At 42.4% G+C, this 21,148-nt stretch overlaps 4 protein-coding genes across 4 annotated transcripts in view; 2 read left to right on the forward strand and 2 right to left on the reverse strand.

Annotated features, from left to right (window-relative positions):
* LOC110990234 (cytochrome c oxidase assembly factor 1 homolog) overlaps positions 1–2,676 on the forward strand; it is a 58,586-nt gene extending 55,910 nt beyond the window's left edge. Inside the window, exon 7 of the transcript XR_002599795.2 lies at positions 2,545–2,676. The gene's annotated coding sequence lies outside the window, so the exon portion shown is untranslated. The remainder of the gene's footprint in view (positions 1–2,544) is intronic.
* The window catches only part of LOC110990225 (metabotropic glycine receptor-like), a 50,925-nt gene extending 42,370 nt beyond the window's left edge, over positions 1–8,555 (reverse strand). The window contains exon 1 of the mRNA XM_022255114.2: positions 5,798–8,555. Within this exon, the coding sequence (XP_022110806.1) occupies positions 5,798–6,939 (1,142 nt within the window). The 5' untranslated portion in view covers positions 6,940–8,555. The remainder of the gene's footprint in view (positions 1–5,797) is intronic.
* Positions 8,556–10,872: 2,317 nt separating this feature from the next.
* On the reverse strand, positions 10,873–12,020 carry LOC110991195 (putative G protein-coupled receptor 21). The gene has a single exon (XM_022256452.2). It carries the CDS (start codon positions 12,018–12,020, stop codon positions 10,941–10,943), a length of 1,080 nt encoding a protein of 359 aa, XP_022112144.2. The 3' UTR covers positions 10,873–10,940.
* Positions 12,021–13,887: 1,867 nt separating this feature from the next.
* Positions 13,888–21,064, forward strand: LOC110973076 (monocarboxylate transporter 13-like). Its single transcript, XM_022223547.2, has 4 exons — positions 13,888–14,999; positions 16,845–16,988; positions 18,284–19,084; positions 19,973–21,064. The coding sequence occupies exons 1-4, from the start codon at positions 14,855–14,857 to the stop codon at positions 20,086–20,088; spliced, it is 1,206 nt and encodes a 401-aa protein (XP_022079239.2). The 5' UTR covers positions 13,888–14,854; the 3' UTR covers positions 20,089–21,064.
* The last annotated feature ends 84 nt before the right edge of the window (positions 21,065–21,148 follow it).

A 21,148-nucleotide genomic window follows, 5' to 3' on the forward strand; every position in this document is an offset into this window, starting at 1 on the left:
ACATTTCGGCCAACAATTATTTTATCTGTTCCTGAGACAGGATAGAGATTCATTCTCGTGGGAAAAAGGAAAAGAATTTTCCTACAGAACTAGCATAAGATTACTTTTCTCCCTCCTGTGTGTACTTGGATCTGTCTGAATGGATAATAGTCATTCGTGTTGATTTCCAATCAATCACTGTGTTTACTGGGAATGGTCTCAGCCATTAGGGAGTATTTATGGATTGAATTGATTCATTTAATCATTGCAATTTCACAAGCCTGATGAAAGATAGGTCATAATTAGCAACAATTCCCTGATAAGGAAATACACTGACGCAGCAACAGGTTTTTACAAATCTTATCTAAGAAACTGTTTGTCTCTTTATCTAGGTCAGGCGTGCAACAAAGCATGGGTGCCAACCACGATATGCATGATATAAGTATACACATGTACGTTGTGTGGAGGAAAGTCCTTTCAAAGAGTACGGCAGAGTATTGTATCACATGCTACTTTTCAAAAGTAGGCAAGCTTATTTGTGTATACATGTAGTTACACGGAGATGTGTTTTCAAGTTATAGCTCAAACCTCAGCGAAATAGTTAACTTGTGGCTAAAATATGCTATGAGTAGTAACCTGGACCGAATGATTTCAGTCTGGCTAGAATTTGTCGTCATTTATCACCCTCCTTTCCTCCTTAGAGAAACTTTCCCTTCTCCCTTTCTGCTCTAAATAACTAAACATCAAAGCTGCTTGGGGACATAAGCGTCGCAAGAGAGGCTAAGGGGGCGCTTGCCCTCCCTGGAAAAGAAAATTGAAAAATTAAAAAGAAAAAAAAGGGGGGGCGAAAAAATGAACTAAAATAGAGATAAAGGGATATAAAGCACTCATTTGCTTTCAAAAAGACCTCAAAATTGCCCCGCTCGCGCTATTGATTGCTGCTTGTTTTAGCCGATGAGCGCATTGCCTCCCGGAAATTCCCCTACCCAGAAAAAAAGTCCTCCCGGAAGAAATCCTGGCGACGTCCATGCTTTGGAGCACTGCAGAAACTAGGTTTAGCCATTAGGCACTTTCTAAAGACTTTCTTGCTATCAGTTTGTAAACAACTTTCGATGCCAAACTTGCTTGGATAGTGTTTAGCCACTAGACATCGGTGTTTAGTAAATGGCAATCAAATGTTTTGGATTTAAACACCTTTACAGAGGGATGGAAAATGTGTTGAAATGCTATACACAGTTTTCAGAGTGAAATTTTAACTTTCTTAAAACCGTTGTTAAGTGGGTAAGTTCTTTATCTTTTTCGTTCACCTCTAGCTACCAACAGGGGTCACTGTTGACAATATCGAGGCAGTTTTAATGATAAATGGAGGAGGTTGGCTATTTTCAAGTTTTTCTTCTAATTTCGCAACTTCAAGGCAATTTTGTGTTGTGGCCAAATTTCAAGTGGATTTCATTAAAGAAGTCCTTCCTTTGATTGTTTTTCGTATCCGTTCAAAGGGCACATGTCAATAACTATTTGATATTTGACATTCTTTGTCATTCTATATTGTGAACTTTGATAGAAATGTTGCTAGTTTTCAATGATTCCAATTGTTCAAGATTTTTTTTTTAATTTGAGACGTAGAACAAAAACACAGGTTTTCGGGTAGTTTGGTCACACTAATTTATCGCATGGAAATCCCGAAGGTGTGTTTACAGTATGCTAACCTGAACACCAATGTAGAATCGTATCACAACTCATGAAAACCGAAACATTCGAGTACTTACATTCCAAAGTGCAGCTATAAATGACAATTAAGGGAAACAATACGTCCTTCAAAATATATATACTTGCCGTCACACCAACAGAATGCAACCACGCAACCCTTGCTTGGCCGCTGGACTACTCAATCATGGCTTGGTTTAATCAAGTATGACAGGTGCCACGTTCAATGTGTATGCGGGTAATTTTGGTCGACATTACCAAGGAACACTTCGTGGCAGTTGGTAGTTAATAGTAAAATAAGCTTTTACTTAAAAAAGCTTCTTTTTAAATGTTTTTCTCCATATCTCGTCACACTGAGTTCATTTACGTCTCATGATGTTGTCTCAGCTTGCAGGAAACATCTGGAAATTACTCTCAGCCACGTTTCCTTTCCCTTGTATTGTGGAGAGAATATGAATTCCAGCAACGTACCATTCCTGCCATTATTTTCATTCATACTGTAGACTGCCGAGTTTTAAGATGTGTAATTATCTCGTTCCTTCACAGCAGTTATGGCCGTAGCGTTGGCCGCCCATATATAATGAATGTTTCATCTGTTTTTTAGGATGCTAACCAAAGTGCAGGTCCTACTATTGTGGGTCATTTTCATTAGCCTCGTTAATAACCATTTGATATGAAAATAAGCCCGCGTTCCATGCATGTTTCTCCGGATGCCTTTGGCTTTGTTCGTCAGCGTTCAATTAATCAAATTTACGGCAACCGTGCGCGCGACATTATGCCTATTATGGAAGTCATCGTAGTTTAGACGGGAAGGTTGGTAATTGATTCCAAGTTATTTATTTTTTTACATGATTAATGCAGAATCAATGTGATTGGTGAAATTCAGCACTGATGAGTGACGCATACCCTTGGTGTAGGCTTCTAGGTCACATGATTCTCGTTGTATCTCTGGAACGGATTCGATATTTTTCAACCACGGGTGTGATAATCAAGGTAGGCATAATGTCAATATTTGCAAATAGGTCATTTTGTGGTAAATTTTTCAGCATTAGGGAGACATTGGCTTTTAGGGAGACATTTCAGTGTCTCCCTATTTTCAAACTACCAGAAGGAGGCCAAATTTTACATTCCATATTTTGACAGATGATAGATTAGGGTCTAAAATGAAAACATACAAAGTTTCGTTCAGATCAGACTCGGGAATATTGAATTATGGGACAGTAAAGTTGGACAAATTGTGTGCACGTTCTTATGGGAATGTCTCCCTAATGACCCATTAGCGATAATAATAAAAACTACTTTGTACCAAGCAAATTAATCGCAGTGATTGATGGTAATCATACGGGACCTCGAGTGAATCTATGTAAACATCTTCAAATAAAATAAAACTATCAAAGAAAATGGAGGAATAAAAGGCCTACGCAAGGATTAGCTTGGTAACAATTCGGCATTTTGCCGCAGGTAGATTTAAACAAGCTATGTCTTTTAATGACATTTTTTTATATGTGACCAATCATTTTCTTGGTCTCTCAACACCCACACAAAATTGGTTGTTCGTTAATGCTTGTTCACGAGTGGGCGCTAAATTTAAGTGAATGGCACGTGACACATACCCAAACCTATTTTACGCAACTGGAAACGGATAATAAGGAGTCGCGATGTTACCAAATGCACGCACGCGCCAAGTTTAAGAACGCTCGTGTGAGTGCTTTGCCACCGCAGTTTTGGCGTCTTTCGTCGTCCATATTAAAGCTTCCCAGCTGTATTGCCTTTTTCTGAATCTGAGATGAATGTTACCCAGAAATATTTCGAACGTCTATTTAACATCTGATGATGCTTCTGAAACAGAAAAGGGGAGCATTCACCCTGTAGGTCTCATCTGAGGTGATTTGAATCTTGAAGTTAAAATCCGTCCCGGGGGCTTCATCTCACCAACAGAAAGACTTGGATAAATCAAGCCCAACCAAACTAAACAGACATTTAATACATGAACCACACCATAGCAAGCTCATAACTTGGACAACCCGACCCAAACCAGACCTTACTAGAGCAGACCAGACCAAGGAGACCAACCTAAACCAGATTAGACAAGAGCAAACCAACTCTCATCAAAATACTGACATACCGAAGGAGTAGCAATGGGCTGGACGCTTCAAGCCTAATCTTAACCCCCACCAAAATCATCTGCCGATGCTAGGTACCCTTCCATGATCAGAAGTGCCACTTGGCTTGGTTTGAGTTTAATGTCCACTTGGTTGCGAAGCACTGTGCCAAAAAATTCAACGCCGCGGACACATTGCTAATGGTTTACCAAGCTGGCTTTTGCCGGGAGCTAGGCCAACACAGCATTGCTCGAAATTTTGCGCGTGGTGCATGGTAGTTTTTTTTATCTGTAATGATTAACCTAATTTAATCATGTCAAGGCTGACTGGATCCAATCTCATTCAATTATATGCGGAATGCATTTACCAATTGGAAGCTGATAAAACGTATGTTTCGCGATCTCGCAGGAAGAGGCCTGAGTCTCAAATTGAAATTAAGAAAAGAAGCTAAATTCATTTAATGGTGACCAAAATGTAGCCCCTTCATCAAGCGAATATTTCCGACCGGTTTGCTAAAGTTGGGTTGTATTTCCCTTGCTAATTGATGTCTGATATTACTCCCAAACCTCCATCAAGCGCTCAAAATATTGAGTTGAGTGGGGTTGAGTTGAGTTGAGTTCATTTGTGTTGTTGTGTTGTGTTATGTTGTGTTGTGTTGTGTTGTGTTGTGTTGTGTTGAGTCGAGTTGAGTCGAGTTGAGATGAAGTCGAGTCGAATTGAAAGAGTTGAGTCGATTGGAGTCGAGTGGAGTCGATGCGCTACATCTCGCATGAAGTATCAGAGGCCTTTATCCATGGTTGCGAAGAAAGCACTTTGCTTTTGAAATTTATAATGCCGCTTAGTCGAATTCATAATCATTCTATCAGAATAAAAGTCCTTCCAGGCATTGAATATTTTGAACCCCCCCACTTTACATTTTCATGATTCTACAGACCCTAAACCTTAAAACATATGCTCTTTGCACTTGACTGTGATCCTGTCTTCTAATCTTACCAAAAAGGCTTATGACTGTGCAATCTTGACTATGAAAACAAAACGAATCAAAGTCGATGATCAGTTAATCCTGTAGGTATACTGTTTCCTTTAGGAAAAGACTGTGCGTCTTGATGTATAATATGACTAAAATAGGCCAAGGCCTAACTCCGTACTGAATTCCTTCATACATGTAGTAGGACAAACTCATTTTTTAGCTGAACTTTTTACTGTAATAAAATGTCTAGTTAGTTACTCTTATTATGAAATGTTATTTTTTGCCCGAAAATTGCAACGCTTGTTTGTCACAGAAGAAAACGGATTGCCTGTTCAAAGACCTTTTTTTCTCCGTAAAAATTGTCCATGGCGGTTTATTATGTATAAACACCGCAGCCTCATGAATGTGCAGCCTCCCGCCCCCCAGCAACTGCACGTTTAAAATTCCGCTGCTTGAGTTGACCTGAATGTGCACCCTGCAAGCGCGGCCTTGCTTCTTACCGGTCAACGTTCTAAGCAAAGCCATGACGTCAGATGGCCAGGGATGAGGTATATTTGGTGCCTCTGCCCGACTGTGTTTTTCTTGGCGAACAAAGTGAGTTAACGAAGTGCACTTTTCTTAGTATCGCAGAGGTGCAGTACAGTACAGAACAGCGGAAGTCAGTCAACAAACATGAAATTTACTGTTACACTATTTAAATTTTAAAAAAATGTTATTGATTTCAAACAGTATTTCTAGGTTCAGATATACTAAACAAGTAAAACCAGTTTTTTGTAATGTTTTGTTCATTTTGGCACATAACACTGATATCCCCGTCCTTAAGAATTGGTATCTTTTGTCAATTTTTAGGGCAATTAAAATATGAATTCACACTTAAATTACTCTTATTTTGTTTCTCGGAAATTCTTCCTCGCAAGGTTACACTGAATTTATAAAACAACTTAGAAAACTTAGTATGGTGACAATAATTCTGAAGCGGTATGTAGGACATTAACAGTAGGAGTGGTGAAAGTGGAGGTCAAATTAGATATTTTGTACTCACATGAAACTTAAATTGTGATCGAAGAACGGAACCGAGTAGGTGACCAGCCATCGGTCGGTCCTGTTGCAGTCTAAGTACGGTGGCCCCCACGAACCATCATTTTCTCCAACAAACGCATAGGATGTGTTCGTGGGACTACCATTTGTGGTTGCATTCAGCCGAGGTATAAGGCTACCCCACCGGATCTCCGGTGGCTGCACCAAGGGGCTCTTAAATCTTGTGAACCACTCCGTGTAATGGGCGGAACTGGGAGCAGTGTAGTCGTATATTTTCCCCAGGTCATGTTCGACAAGAGCGCCGGTGTCGTCGACCTGGACACACGGGGAGTACAGCTGCGTGTTGTCGGAAAACTTGTAGCCGTCGAAGGCCACACATGACCCAGACACTGAAGGGTAATTCTCCACGTTATTCCTGACGGAAGCAAACAGATAATTGGCGTTGTAAAACACACTGGAGTTCGACCTCAGCCTTGAGTAGATGCTGCTGAGGAGATTGGCGGTGTAGACGGCCGCTGTTGAATTGCTGCTGAACGAACTGTAAAAATCGCTCGTTAGATTTAGTCCAATATCAGAGGCTGCCATGGCTGCCACACTTCCCTCCTGGCAGAGTTTGCTTGCCGAACCATGCAAGCCGTTATTTTTCACAAGGTTTAAAAACAGCAAAAGCGCCTGCTGTGTTTGACTGGGCCCTCTCTTAGGCCCACTCGGACCAACACTTCCATCCTTCGTCGATGTTCGTCTCGCTCTATGTGAGGATTGGACATCCTGGGGACTTACTGGAGTCCTCCCGTCGACGTCTAAGCCAAAGTAACTTCCACTTTGACTAGAGACATCGTTCTTGCTCGAATAATCCACCCGTTGCTGATTGCTTAACAAAACAGGGTGACCTTTTGCCCATATTCGTGTGTTCTTTTTCAGTAAGTCGTATCTCCCTTGTTCTCTGTGTGTAATTCCTGCTCGGTCCGCATCTACAGCACCGTCTTGGGTCTTTTTATTTAGTGCCACAATACGTTTCGGTCCAGGGATGACTTTTGCTAACCCGCTACGGTATTCACTGTGATGATCTCCGGCAAAACTCCCGTGATGACATAAGACAAGCAAGTAAACACACACGAGCACGGTGAGGGAAGCGTGAGGCGACATTTTGTCACAAATCCTCACGGACCCCCTAATTCCCTCTTCACACTCAGATGTGACCAGGCTTCATGCTACCCCCGATAGCTGGTAACTCCACTGGGAAGACAAGGGCGACCATCCACAGAGGGGGAACCAGCGACAGCTTATTATTCCAAATTCAGCTGAAGACGATATACCCAGTTCTTTCTCGTATTTGCCTCTGACCAGTGCTCGACGTCGTAGACCCCGTGTCGTGTTTTCCCTGCGTGCGGACGTGTTGCGTGGACTAAATTCACCGTGGCTCGCTCGCTCTCGCCTGTCCTCCGCATAGCTCACAACATGTAGTATTCATGGCACACGAGCGACATTCATGATGATGATAATGATGCAAAGCCTGAGCTGGAGAGCCGTATAGCGGGACAGCAGTACATTGCACTCGTACCAACCCAGCTTTTTTCCCTCTCTGTGTCTGTTTTTCTCTCTCGCTGCCTCGACCTACCTGCATAAATGCACGTTGATTCGGGGATATTATGCTATTTGTGAAATCCTGACTCGGGGCGGTAGGTGTATAGAATGGCGCGGTCGTGCCGGCACAACGACAGAACCAAGCCGTACGGAGGGCATTCCTCCGGCGTGTATATCGCTCAGACTCTTTTTCTGTCTCTGCACCCACGAAACGCAAGCTCACCGAGTATTAGAAAATCCTTGTACTGCCTGATGGCATGCCTCTGTACAGAGCTGAACAATCAGATTGGACGTTGTCGCAGTTTTGCCAGGGCATCGGCCGTTAATTTGACGGCGATTCCACTCCGAACTCGCGTGACACGAATCATTTCGGCGTGAATGTCTGAGGCGGATGCATCCTCCCCGTCCCGATCCCTTATCGGCCCTGAAGTGACAGGCGACAGAACTCAGTAAACAACGCGTCCAGCCTGCTTAGGTAAAGTGGGAACTCACCAAGTGTCCGCACGTGTGCGCTCCCAGCCGATTTTGCATTTCCCCCCCTCTTTTATCAGTCGTATTCCCGCCTGTCGATCATGATATATTCCACTGTGCACTAACGCTCGAGTTCCCCGCAGTTGTGCAGCCCGCTCTCCGTGCAGCACAACTGAAGTGTGTGTGTTTTTCCAATTAGTAAATTTCCGATGTCAACGATCTGTGCATAGAACATTTAGCAAAGGGACGGTGAGCGCGTGTCGCTACGGCGAGGCAGTACAGGCTGTCCGCACGTCGTAATGAAACCCGTGCTGGATGACCTCGTTATTCACTGCGGCCTGCTGATGCGTTCGTGCATACACAAAAGCTGGTTGGTTGGCTGCGTGCTATGCAAAACTGTGCTATCTACGGTAGATAGCAATATGAATGAGGCAAAGCTGAAATCGAAACGATGCGTGGAGAATGGTGATGCGGTGACCGTGTCATCGACCCGGGTCTCCAAAGCAGCTGTAGGGGCTTTGACGCAGAGAGCAGAATTCAATACGTAAAAAGGTAAACTCCTTTTCAATCCAGGAACTGGCCTTACAACATCAAGTGCGTAGATCCAGTAAAATACTGTGATACATTTGAACCCATTCATGTACAAATTATCGATATAAGCAACGAAAAACAACGGTTTGTTTCATAGTTTCATAGGTGTTACCTAGGCGAAGATTTCTTATCTTCAGTGCCTCGATAAGGGGGATTTTTACGGAGGAGTTTGTTTTCCCTCTCTTTGATCAGTTTTCATGTTTCATAAAGTGTAATCACAGTCTCCGACGTTTATTACATTTTTGTTTTCAGAAATAAAGGTTACATTTTCATATGGTCTGTTTTCTTGGATTTGTATTCGCCTTTTTTTTTGCAGGGGTTAAGTCATAAGGGGAATGGCAAGTGCAGCCTAACAATCTTTGTTTGGATCATACCAGCCGCTTTATTAAAAGGCAGTTACGAGAGGGTACCGTACTCTCTCTCATGACTTTTTTTTTTCTGAAGGAAACACACAGGAATGTGGGCATGCTAATTCTTCTCTGAGGCCGATAATATCCCCTGAAAAGATGTCAAAAAATTATGTCAGCGGTTGAGCAGGACACGTAGACCTATCAGTAAGCTAGTGGCTAGCTTTTCCAGCCAATCGCCGTAAACATGCGTGTTACTCAAGGGCCCCCAAAGTCGTAGTCCATTGAATCGGACGCAGGTATGTACGTGAATTCTGTATACACACATGTCGTGCACTGGTGAAAGTGTTGACCCGGGTCACTGGATGGACAGCGTTTATCCAAAGGGAGTACTTTCAAAGAGAGTTGCAGTGGCCAGCGCACTAGGGTTGGTCAGTGCTAGCAAAGTGTACAGTGCCACCGTGCGCCTCCATGTCACCTTCCCCCTTCTTTAAAATAGTATTTTCAGCGAGGGAGTGATGAGGAACAGTCGTTTGGCTGTTTAAATTTTTTGATGGACTGTTCTCCCAAACAACATACAACCGCTAATTGTTACAACGTTGGCCCACCGACAGGATTTTCGGTCTTATTAGTTCCCCTGTTCGTGCATGCAAGCATCAGTTGAGGGCGCTGTTTACTCCTCCACACTTGACTCCTCCACAACCTCCACGGTTGAAGAATGGCATTGCAGTCCAAAAAGTCGAAGGCAGGGCGTAGATATGTTTCAGCGAGAAGAGAGACTTTTCAGAAACTGTAAATTTAAAAGGCATGGAAGCGCCAGTTGGAATGAAACCAGCCTGACATGGGTTCCTTTATTTTCCACAAGATGTAACCACAAGATGGGAACGTTTTCTCACGTTTTCCGATTTGACAGAGTAACAACGAATTAACGCGCACTTGGTGTTATCAGTTCCAGTGTATATTACATTTTTGAAACTTAATTTAAAGTGAGTTTATAACCACCTTGTAACAGGCCCAAATTTCCCCTTTTTGTTCATGTTGGAGTGGCTCGGTAAGGCTGTTAACCGTAACCATCTAATGGGTTTTAAAATCGTGTTTTTGAATCAATCACACCGAGGGGAAATGGCCTTTACAACCAGATACAGCATACAAAAAATAAACACTAATTTTTGAGGCACAACCACCAACCCAAGTAGCAAAAGTGAGCCAGAAATAACACACGTGAAGCTTTGGAAAATGGAATGAAGCGGTGTCTGGCAGCTTCTGTATATAACATGTTAATTTCATATATAGCCAGCGGTGTTAATTTGTGGCTAAAACAGATGTAGATGTATATTACCAGTATATATTACATTCATGCAGAATCTTACATCAGAACGGCATATTTATGACATTTTGTTCTCCCTTTCTGAGTAATATTGAGTACATTTTGGTTGTTGAGAAGTCCAAAACGTTTTTCCTATGTCTGCATTATTTTTTTTCTCATCATGAAAAAGTGGGAATAATTCCATTACAAAAGTGTGGGGGGGGGTACTATGTCGCTCTGCAGATGCCCGCGTTTACCTTTCTTTCATACGGCCGTGGCCGTCTTAGCATTCCATTTCAAAACAGGGATTGGATGTTCATCTATGTTTATCACCTTCGCTAGCACGTAGGGATCATCGATTACAGTATCTTCATGCACACCTGAGGGGCTCGAGAATCCGTTAAGCTATTTTTTGAGATGTACCGATATGTGTGAATAATCATTGTTGCAGTTGGGACCTCTTCGACCGTCACAAGACCAACACAAGAACTCCATCTGAATTCAAGTCACAAGCTTTTCAAATGAACGCAACAAAAGCATTCCTTTTGTCATTGTTCACCCTGTTACTTGTGACTGGTCTTCTTAATGGTCTTGTGCATGGTCTCGTGTCTGGTCTTGAGAAAGCTCTTGCGGTGGTCTCGACTACGACAGTGTAAGTAATCGGCAAAACGTTGCCCCAAAAGTTGTGCCTTTTTAGAGGGGAAATCATCGGACGTGCAAGTTAACAAGATTATAATCCCTTCCTGTTGTCCAACTCGACATCCCATCTCTTTGTGAAAATGGCGACAACTTGTCCTAAAGTTCAATCGAAGTTTCCGGAGACGTTCTTTTGTTTTGTTTAAGGGGGGTTAAGATACAGTCGTCACAGCTATGCCTCCCTCCTGACGCCCACGATTTTCTATAGAGTAAGACTGGCTTGTTCCGCTACAACTACGGCAGCAGGATCTCATTTTTTCAGTTGCTGTGCGCCTAAAGGTTGAGTTCCCCAGGAAGTAGATGAAGAAGTTGCAGATACCGCCGGACAGGCGAAGCCAGTACAAGAAGAAAGTCAGGTTAGGTGGGGCTGGCTTTCCGGCCACCAGGAAGCCAAGTCCCACTGCCAAGTGGGGCACCCAGCAGACGTAGAATGCTAGTGCCACGATTCGGACCAGGCGGAACATTTTCAGCTCCTGTTTGGAGGGCCGCGATGGCCGCCCACTGTCCGGTGATGGCGAAGATGTCGATGTTGTTGGCAATGAAATCGATGACGGGCCTGGCACTGCCGAGGCTAGCATTGATTCACGCTGCTTGAGATGACGCGTCAGGGATCGGTGCACGCTGACCGACGTGATGCCGACGACGAGCGAAGACGGGAAAAAGAAGACCAGCAGTCCGACAAGTGTGTAGACGAAACGATCCCCATAAGCTGGAGTGCAGACTCGGACCTCCTCGGTGAACTGATAATGTGAACGTATCAAGATAAAACCGTCGTAAAATATGATTGGAAGCGACCAGCAGACGATAAAGATGCAAATGAGGACGTTTCGCGACGTCACCAGTCGGGCATATTTGAAGGGATGAGCGACGGCGATGTATCGCTCGACACTCAGGAGTATCAAAGTCATATTGGAAGCTAGCGCGAAAACTGCCTGGAAGAAAGCCACGAGCTGGCATACGGTGTCGCCATAGGGCCAGGCATGGGTCACGGACGGATACACAGCCCAGGCAGACACCAACCCGGTGCCCAAGTCCGCTACTGCTAACGATGCCAGGAGGTAGCCGTGGGTGTTACGCAGGGACGGAGCGGCAAACAGCACCGCCAATATTCCCACATTTCCCGCCAACAAAAACAACGTGATAAAGCACACGACAGCCACCTGTGAAACGCACAGTGCACTTATGCAAGACTCAGAAACGTTTGTATGAGAATATGATAACGCGTTCTCCATCATGTGGAATGCAAGGGAGTGACTGTACCAAGTAATGCATAATCGGCTTCTGCAGGTATTCGTATTTTCTGGCCAAGGCTGATCTTGTCTGTTTCGCAGATCATCCGTGAAAATATTCATGACCGTCGCAATAGTATCCACGGTTTCAGTGCATGGACGTTCCAAGGTTGTCCACTGTTTAATTTGTGGTTTAGGTTTTATTGTTTTGCATACATCTCGTGCCCTGACGGCCAAATTAAATGTATGTTACACGGTTAAAGGTAGAAACTAACACCAATTTAATGAAATTTAACAAAATTGTGGTGAACTGTTCTGTGCAAATGAAGTCGCCAGAGCTACTTTTGAGTTTACAGGCTTTCTAAAGAATCTGTTGCTAAGAAATCAGTTGGAAGCCTCAACATTTGCACCCATAACAATGGCCATTAAAATCTGGACGCCAAAATGAGTGATACATTAAAACCGAGTTCGCTTGCTCTTTCTAATGCAAACTGAGACAGAATGGTAACATTGTGGTTTCATATTCACTTTATTCTTTGGGAAGGGGCCCTCAAGATATCAGTCGTGCTCAAGTGAAGGACTGGCCCGATGGAGAAGCGATGGGAGGGGTAGGAGGCTTCCACATGCAGACGTGAGGGGGAGGAGAGAATTGAACAAGAATCTCTCGCCACTACCTTGTCAACCAAGCTTAATGCTAATTTCTATCGGTTCGAACCCATAGCGCAAAACCCAAATATGACTTCGTTCGTCGCAAGGCGGAATTATATGAAGAATCCAGAAAAATACTCCAAACGGGTCCATTATAAATACCTTAAGTTTAATTACCCTCCCATGCATTACAGGAGACAAGGTGTGATTTAACTTGTAGCTGAGGAATGTTCTTATCAAGGCATGCTGTAGTAACTTGTGTGGATTACAATATCGTCGATTTATCACTTTCTGCCAAACGACACCCCAAAGTAAAGCATTTTCATACAAAACACGATTGAAATTACTCTCTAAAATTACAACTAATTGGACGAGCACGTTGGCAAGAGAGGTCCATTTTAAATGTCAACCGAGACAGCCGCAGCCTTGCTCGTATATCTTTGAATTATGAATCAGTAAAACGTTATGGATCGTTCGTCACCTTGTCCTCATTACCAGCAAAAAGTACCAACCTCGCAGAGCAACCCTCAGAAATAATGGTGAGGCTATCTTCATGGCAAAAATGAATTCGTTTTCATTTTATTTGTAAAGGGTGATGACTTGATCTGAAGTATAATCTAAAAGCTAATTCACCAGACCTACACAGGCCTGCAGTAACGAACATTTCAATGAACACATCTTAGAGGCGATCTTTTGACCTGTGAATTTACTTTGGAAAGCATTAAATAGTTTTCCATATTGGCAGTTCGAAGCTCACGTCAACTACGTGTTGCAGTCTATTTTTTACAAACGCTGACTCAAGAACAAAGTTCACTGGAAAGTTAATTTACACTTTCAGCATCGAAACCTCTGGATTTCAGGACACTTATATTTGTCGATTTTAACAGTTCACAGAACATTTGATACACAGAGGCTTCTGAAACTACAGCTATTGTTAGCTTCTAACCCGAAACCTCTAGATACCAGACTGTCGGAACTAAATTATCTTCAGCTCTGACCACAAGCCTGACGGCGCGCTCTCCGTAATATCGCCGCTTTCGTTCGTGAATTGCGCAATAAAAAACAAACCCTAACTTTAGTTAATACTAATGTTTCATAGATGTAAATAAAGACGATAAATAAAGATGACTATTGAAATTTGGCTTTAAAAAGAAAAGCCCCCTCGCGTATTTTCACATGATTTACCAGAAATATTTGGGTTCTTTGACGCCTATTTTTGGCACTTATTTACCGCCAAATGTTCAGAACTTCTTTATGAACAAACCACTCGCATATCGCCTTAGGAAATGCTGAACAGAGAACATGTACCTAGACCCAAATCATACGGTCTGGCATGTGCAAAATTTATAGTCCTAAATCAGGGAACTTGTTAATGATACTATCACTGTGTTACAATAGCACATGTTGTATCGCTACTTAAGTTGCACGGATTGACCTTCAAGAGTAGAACCGCTTTCCAAGTAATGAGACTCACTTAAGGAATGGCTGGTTTAACCACAAGACTCTTGGGGAGGAAAGCAGGGCTGGACCGGAAGGGCCATTGAGGCAGTCCACCGGCGTTATAAGGAAAAGTCAGTATTCATTAATTTGACTAGCCCTACCCTCAAATCCAAATGAACCAAACACATTCATTCACGCTGTATTAATATTCAAAGGACTATTAGCCAATACCTTATAAGGCAAGGAAACTTGTATGATGGATGAAAAATGGAATGTCCAGTAAATGTATAAAATCCATATGAGATCTGATAATCAGGCAGAGAGCCGTACATCGAGCCAGCCAAATAAACCACATCAACTACTGTACAACTTGGTCCCAAGACATCTTCTTGTGTCGATCCATATAACCTGTTGGGTTATAATACCGATCATAGGCGTAGGACGGCACCATATCTGTTCTTGAACCGATTATCATTTGTACGCTTTGTACCACTTGATCAAATCAATAATAAGTGAGAAATAGCTCGGCCAAAGTCTACTCTTTCGTCCCTGATCATTTCAATGTTCGTGCGGCAGATATATGTGCCTGATGCATGTTTACAGAACTTGAACTTTTATAACTACATCCAAGGCTGCACGTAGGCCTATACCGAACTGAGAACACAAACAATTGCAGTGGGCTTGTTTTTCGTGATTTTCGTGATGGAAACCGCCAGAGAGTTCAATAAGAGAGGGTTTCGGTCTTGCTGATGGCCTTCAGCGCTGTCGTGGTATGGGGAGGAGCGTTCAAGAGTTTGGGTGTGCTTCTTCCAGCATTGACAGACCAATTCACTGACTACACTTGGTTGACTGGAATAGCCGTGTCCATTATGGGAGTCACAGCAGATATAGCAGGTTAAATGATATTTTTACACAGCATCCATTATCGAATATTGGTACCACCTGTTCGCTTCAAATGTTGCAGTTGTTTAAAATTGTATCTGTGTGGGCCAGATTAAATACACAGAGAAGGTTTTTTACAATCGAACTTATATTCACCTGTGCATAAATTTCCTATGGGCCAAGAGAGGGTGCGATTTTCCAAGCAACGGAAACCCCTTTGGTGAGAACTGCTCGTAGCTGGTTCACGAACGACTATATTACGAAATGCATGTGCTGCGTTTGGCTCGTCACCAACTTGCACAACTTGCACTTCCTAGACGTAAACACTTTTTTGTACATAAGAGTTACTAGTCTTTCATGTGGAACCAAATTTATTTGAAGGTAAACTCGGCAATATTGTGAAAATTACACACAAAGTTAAGTTTAAAAAGATAATTTTTCATAATTAGGCCTATACTTTGTCGTAAAATTGACATTTTCCACTTTCTTTGATTACTTTCCGGTGATCTTTCTTACCAGAAGCTGTTAAATATCACCAATTCATAGACTCTTGTGGATTTATTCACACACAAGGTCTTCAAGGGAAATGGCAGTACAAATCCCTCACATGGGTCACCACCGATACGCGTCGTCAGCTAGAATAATTTTTCATGCCGACGACCATTATGTCACTATTGCGCATGCGCAGATACACAAACTAAATGCATGCACAGTGCATGGGGCCCGAACATACGTGGATGTCTGTGGAGTGAGCATACCTGCGTCCTTCTGCGTTTCTTTTTGGAAACCGACATGAAGTGGAAGAAGGAATGCAACCACGCCGCATATCTAAGCACTAGTTGCATAGCAAGCACCTTTACAAAGACTGATCACGCACTTAGCACACGGTCCATCCGCGCTCGCTACACTAAATGGACGTGGGACACACACAAGCTGAGACAAACAAAACTCAACGTACGAAATTCCATAGGGGATGTCTGGGAAAATGGCTAACGGCGATTGGTCAGTAATTGTGTTGGATGCACGTGTCTGGCTTGAAAGCAACATCCTTACGTCTCCAAAACCATTTTGAAAGAGAAGGTGTGTGTTTTTTCGAGCTTGACAGGTATCATGTCAAGGAACTGACACAAAGAAACGATATTCAGTCGTCGAAAGCAAATTGGAGCGCTCCAACAGCTGATCGTAATATGGCCGCGTTAAAATGTCTTGGCTGCGGCTTGAAATTACGCATGACTTTATGGAAATCGGATGCGGCCAGTATACCATAGACTCATGCTTAATTTCATGCCGTGGCCAAGTAATTAGGATTCGGCCCTTGTTGAAAGTAGCAGATGGACCAATGAAAGTCTGGTAAGCGTTCTTAGCATCGTGGCACTGTGAGATAGGCACTAGTCTATGGTATTGTGATTGGATGTCCGTGTGATCGTTCTGAGCCAGTGAAAATACACTATTCAGGACAGAGGTATATCAATCCTCAATATAGTCGTTATTCAAAACGACACTGTTTTGAATTCGGAAGGCGTCCAGAGGCAACCTATGTTGTCAAAATATGCCAGTACAATTTATACATTATGGTTGCAAACTTTGTCATAATGCTGATTGTTACGATAAGTGAACTATGTTAAAATTTATTTTCAGTTTATTGCACACTTTCGGACACTGTGTGCTTTCAAAATGGAAAAGCATGTTGAATTTTCGGAACAGAGATTGGCTTATACGATTGAATATTCATTAGAATTATACAGGTCCAGCTCGTAATTATTGTTTCAAGCAATGTGGCAATTAAACATATGTGTTAGGCCTATGGACTGCATAAACTATGACCCCTGACTATGACTTTCTCTACCCATTGAGCAGCTTTGGTAACGAAGCTTCTCCAAGACAAGTTTGGAAGTGGACGAGTGCTGATTTGTAGCACAGCAGCAATGGGTTTGGGTTTCGTGCTGGTCTCGCTGGCTACGAGCATTGTTCACATCGCCATTGTTCTAGCCCTTGTTAGTGGTAAGAATCTGTAATATGTCAACATTCTGTGATAATGCATGAACTATTAGGGCTTGTTAACTCACTTTCGAAATGTTGCATTGATTTCGGGAACGATATCGCATTGCGTAGAACCTGCCCATGTAGGAGCAGAATGTGGTGTTTTTGATACGGAAACGAACGATTTGTTGAGGGGGACATTGTGTGCAGGTTCTAGCGCGTTCAGCTAGGAATTCGCTGAGCATGCCGACCATTTTCTGTAGATATATGCGGTGTTCGTTGGTATGGTTCCCCCCACATAAGATACTGACCATTTGGGGAGAATCGTTGTGTCTGGTAGCTACCATGTGACAGATTTTCTGAAAATTGCTGAATTGTCCCAAACCCATTAGTGTTTGCAAGCACCGGGTGTGTGTACAAATCGCTCGTCCTATAACAGGTTTTTGTGTAGCGCTTTTTGGATGGGGGAGAGGCAGTGAGTGACAAAGTGCCTAACCCAGGGGCACACGCACCATGAAGCCCAAGCTGGAATTCGAACCTGCAACTTGCGGCTTTACCTACCCACTACGAATTTAATGCTCTTAACCACAAGGCCATTACGCGTACGGCATGTCCACTCCATCCTTACGGATTTCTCACAATTAAATTGACTTGGTAAAAATTTAATGGCACTTTTTTGTAGATTGATCTCCATTCATGCAAATCTTTGAACATTTAAGACTAAAGGACGTGTAAGGGCTGCCGTTGAAAAATAGGATGGACATTACGTCATACTGATCTTTTATCGTTGACACCTATCTGCTATAATGGTGTCTAATGTTTGGGGTGTTTAAAACTTTAATAGTAAAATTGTTCTCAAATTGTTGGCAATTTATAACTTTCAGACTTTTTTTGACTTTCTGACCAAAGTTTATTACGATCGGGAATGTGTGCTCGACCTGTTATGAACTAACGTTTGATGCAGGCTTGGCACATATTTACTCCTTAAAAATGATATGTAACACACATTGTGCAAAGCTTTGAGTTCATCAATTTATGTAGAACGCACTGTTGGTCGTTAGGGCTGTATCTAAACTTTGCATTGTAGTTTGGTTTTCCATGATGCGCTCGGAGTGTTGCCATTCAAATTTTGTCCTAGCTTAGAGCATTCACATATCGACAGGCTTAGCACCGGAAGAAGGTTTGTGCCTATCGCATCGGGAAAAATCTTGTGGTGTATTAATTCAGATGGTTGTATTGAGATTTACATAATTAGGTTTGTGATTAGACGCACGTCATTTGCATTTTTTTAATTACCACGTTATTCCATATTTTAGGACCAGCGCTGGGAATTACTATTGTTTTGAGTAAGGTTGCTCTGGGATGCCACTTTAACAAGAGATATTCCCTGGCCAGTGGAATAAGCCACACGGGACAAGTCATCTCTCTACTGGCTTGTGCGCCAATGATGCAGCTGTTTCTCGATACCTATGGATGGAGAGGAGCGTCCTTGCTTCTCGCTGGAGTCTGCTTCCATCCAGTAATCTGCGCAGTGCTTGTACGAGAAAACAAAACACGGTACGAGATACCTCCTAATCAGAGTGATGTCCACGAAACTAACAGTAATGAGAGCACCAGTGACAAATCTTATTGTGCACATGCCGTCTCAACTATGGACCTTGGTGTACTTCTTCGGTTCAATTTCTGGGTAGTTTGTTCTATACTGTTTGGGCTTCGATTCGTAAACACCGCCTGGTTCCTGTTTTACGTTTCCCATCTTCAAGCCAAGGGCCTTACTCCACAGATAGCTACAGGGATTTGTTCAGCTGCCGGCGTAGGCTATTTTTTGGGATGTATATTGTTTGCATCTTTTGTGGATAGAGGCCTTCTGAAGTGCTCATCTGCAGTACTGGTAAGCAGCCTAGGCTTGGCCCTGTCGCTGGTGGTGGATCCATGGCTCGAAGACGCAGTGGCTATGGCCTTTGCTAACGTTTTCTTTGGCATGTCCACGTCGGCGCTGTATAGCCTCAGCGATGTTCTCACCAAAGAACTGTTGGGTGTTGGAAGACTGACAAGTGCGTTTTCGTGGATTGGGGCTGTGTGTGTCTTGGGTAGCGCACTCGCAGGATTTATGCCAGGTAAGACTATTATTGTGAACACTTTTAGAACATTTTGTGAAATATTTATTATGATATTATATTAAGTTAGAAACTAAACATAAAGCGTGAGTGAAAGAGCAATATTGTGCAAAACATTGTCGTTTTACTTTCGAAAAATTAAAACACATGATGATCAGTTCATCTTGGTATACCCGTATGCAGACGCAAAGTTACAAAATTATTTTAAGGTAGTCTTAAGTGAAAGGAGCAAAAAAAGTTCTCCTGTTAACAAGTCTTAATGATATAAACTCAAGGAGTATTCTGCTTTATGAAAGACACTGAAACCTAAAGTAACCTTTGCGACAAGAAGTACATCAAGTAGGCCCAACAAATTTATAAACCATGCACTGTGGATAGTACTGGGCAACGTTATTCATTCTCATTCGCACGTAACTACTCCGTTGGAGCCAAGTATATGAACAAGAAGACATGGGAACGATTATTCCGGAAGTAAACAGTCGTTATATATTAATTTCTAACCATCTCAAGCTAACTTTTCTATACTCGAAGAAGACAGGAATCACATTCCGACATGAGCACTTCTTAGTTTAGTTCATGTTATGAATCATATACTTTTCCAAAACTTGGCGAACGTAGTTGGGCGGTCGCATATAAAATCACCCCAGGCTGGCTGCACGAGGGTTCTGGAAATTCGCTGCGTGACCTTTTCGTTTCAGGCTCTATACTGCTATTGTGTGGTTAATTTGGAGGCGTTAATTTCGTGACAATTTAACACCTCAGTTTTACCGGGTGACTACATCCACCCAGGGTGTTTCATTAATATCTCATGCACTGAGCTTAATGGGAGATTAACATTCCTAGAAACTTAAAATGCTGAGATTTTACTCTCGTACACTCTATTTATAGGTTGGGTATACGACACCACTGGAAACTTTGACACGGCGTTTATAGTCTTAGGTATTACGCCAGTCGTGGCTGCCATCCCGCTGCTCATAGGAAGAATCTGGAAACAACTGTGTTAAAAACACAGTGTTATTGGTAAATATAAGCCATCCGATAATATTCCCAGTATTCTTGTAAATGGCAACCTAAATTACAGTCAAGTATTCATAGCTTACAATTTCAACAGCTATTTTGCTGACATTGGCCCAAATCTAGCAAGAAAAATGCACAAAAACACAACTATATTTTCTGATTACCTTTCAAATCATGTTCCTCACTCCAGTTACATACGATAAAGTCAGTGATGCCGTAAAAGACCTAGCTAACAAGACCAGTTGTGAATTTGACTCCGTACATTTGTTCTTAAAAAGACAATATCTGCACATTCAAAATCCTTACGTAAATCTTTTACCTTTTGCTCTCAACCGGCGTCCTACCTGCCATCTTGAAAATTGCTAAAGTCATTCCTGTTCATAAGAATTTAGATAATAATGAAATGATGAAATATAGGGCTATTTCGGTCTTGTCATGCTTCTCAAAAATCCTTGAAAAGTTGTTCTACACACGCACCCTTCGATTGTTGAATACTGATTTCCACTCTCACTCGACCCGCCAAGCCTCACAATTCCATTTACCGTATACAAGAACCCGGCTTGCCCAACAAAGTATTAAATATGAAGGACCGAAATTTTGGAACTCATTAGATAAATAAAAGTAATTATAAGAAATTACTATTTAATTCATACACTTCTAATTGATTTTTTCCTTGTTCTCGAAACCAGTTCCGATTTAGGATTTATGAATATTCCACCAGTGATCTTTTGGTTTGTTTAGTTCAAGTGTTTTGTATCAACTTTGCACAGTCGTTTGTTTACTTGCTGTGGTGTATCAAGCCAATAGAACCAATTCTATGCTATTTTGTACTTCAATTTAAGTACAGCAATAAAATCTGAATGTAACACGTTTTACTTGGTTTACTGCCACAAGTTTGTAGTACATTAGGCACATTATCAAAGGGTTAATAAAGGTATACAAAATGTGAAGCCAGCGACTAAACGGATGGTTTTGATTTTTTTTCAAATATTGAGCTAGGAGTTACAGTCCTTTTCTTCGTCATTCAATCGCAAGAGACTGCTGACA

The sequence above is a fragment of the Acanthaster planci genome, linkage group LG03, assembly GCF_054643075.1.
Source record: "Acanthaster planci isolate LZ-2023a linkage group LG03, COTS_SCS, whole genome shotgun sequence".
Classification (NCBI taxonomy): domain Eukaryota; kingdom Metazoa; phylum Echinodermata; class Asteroidea; order Valvatida; family Acanthasteridae; genus Acanthaster; species Acanthaster planci.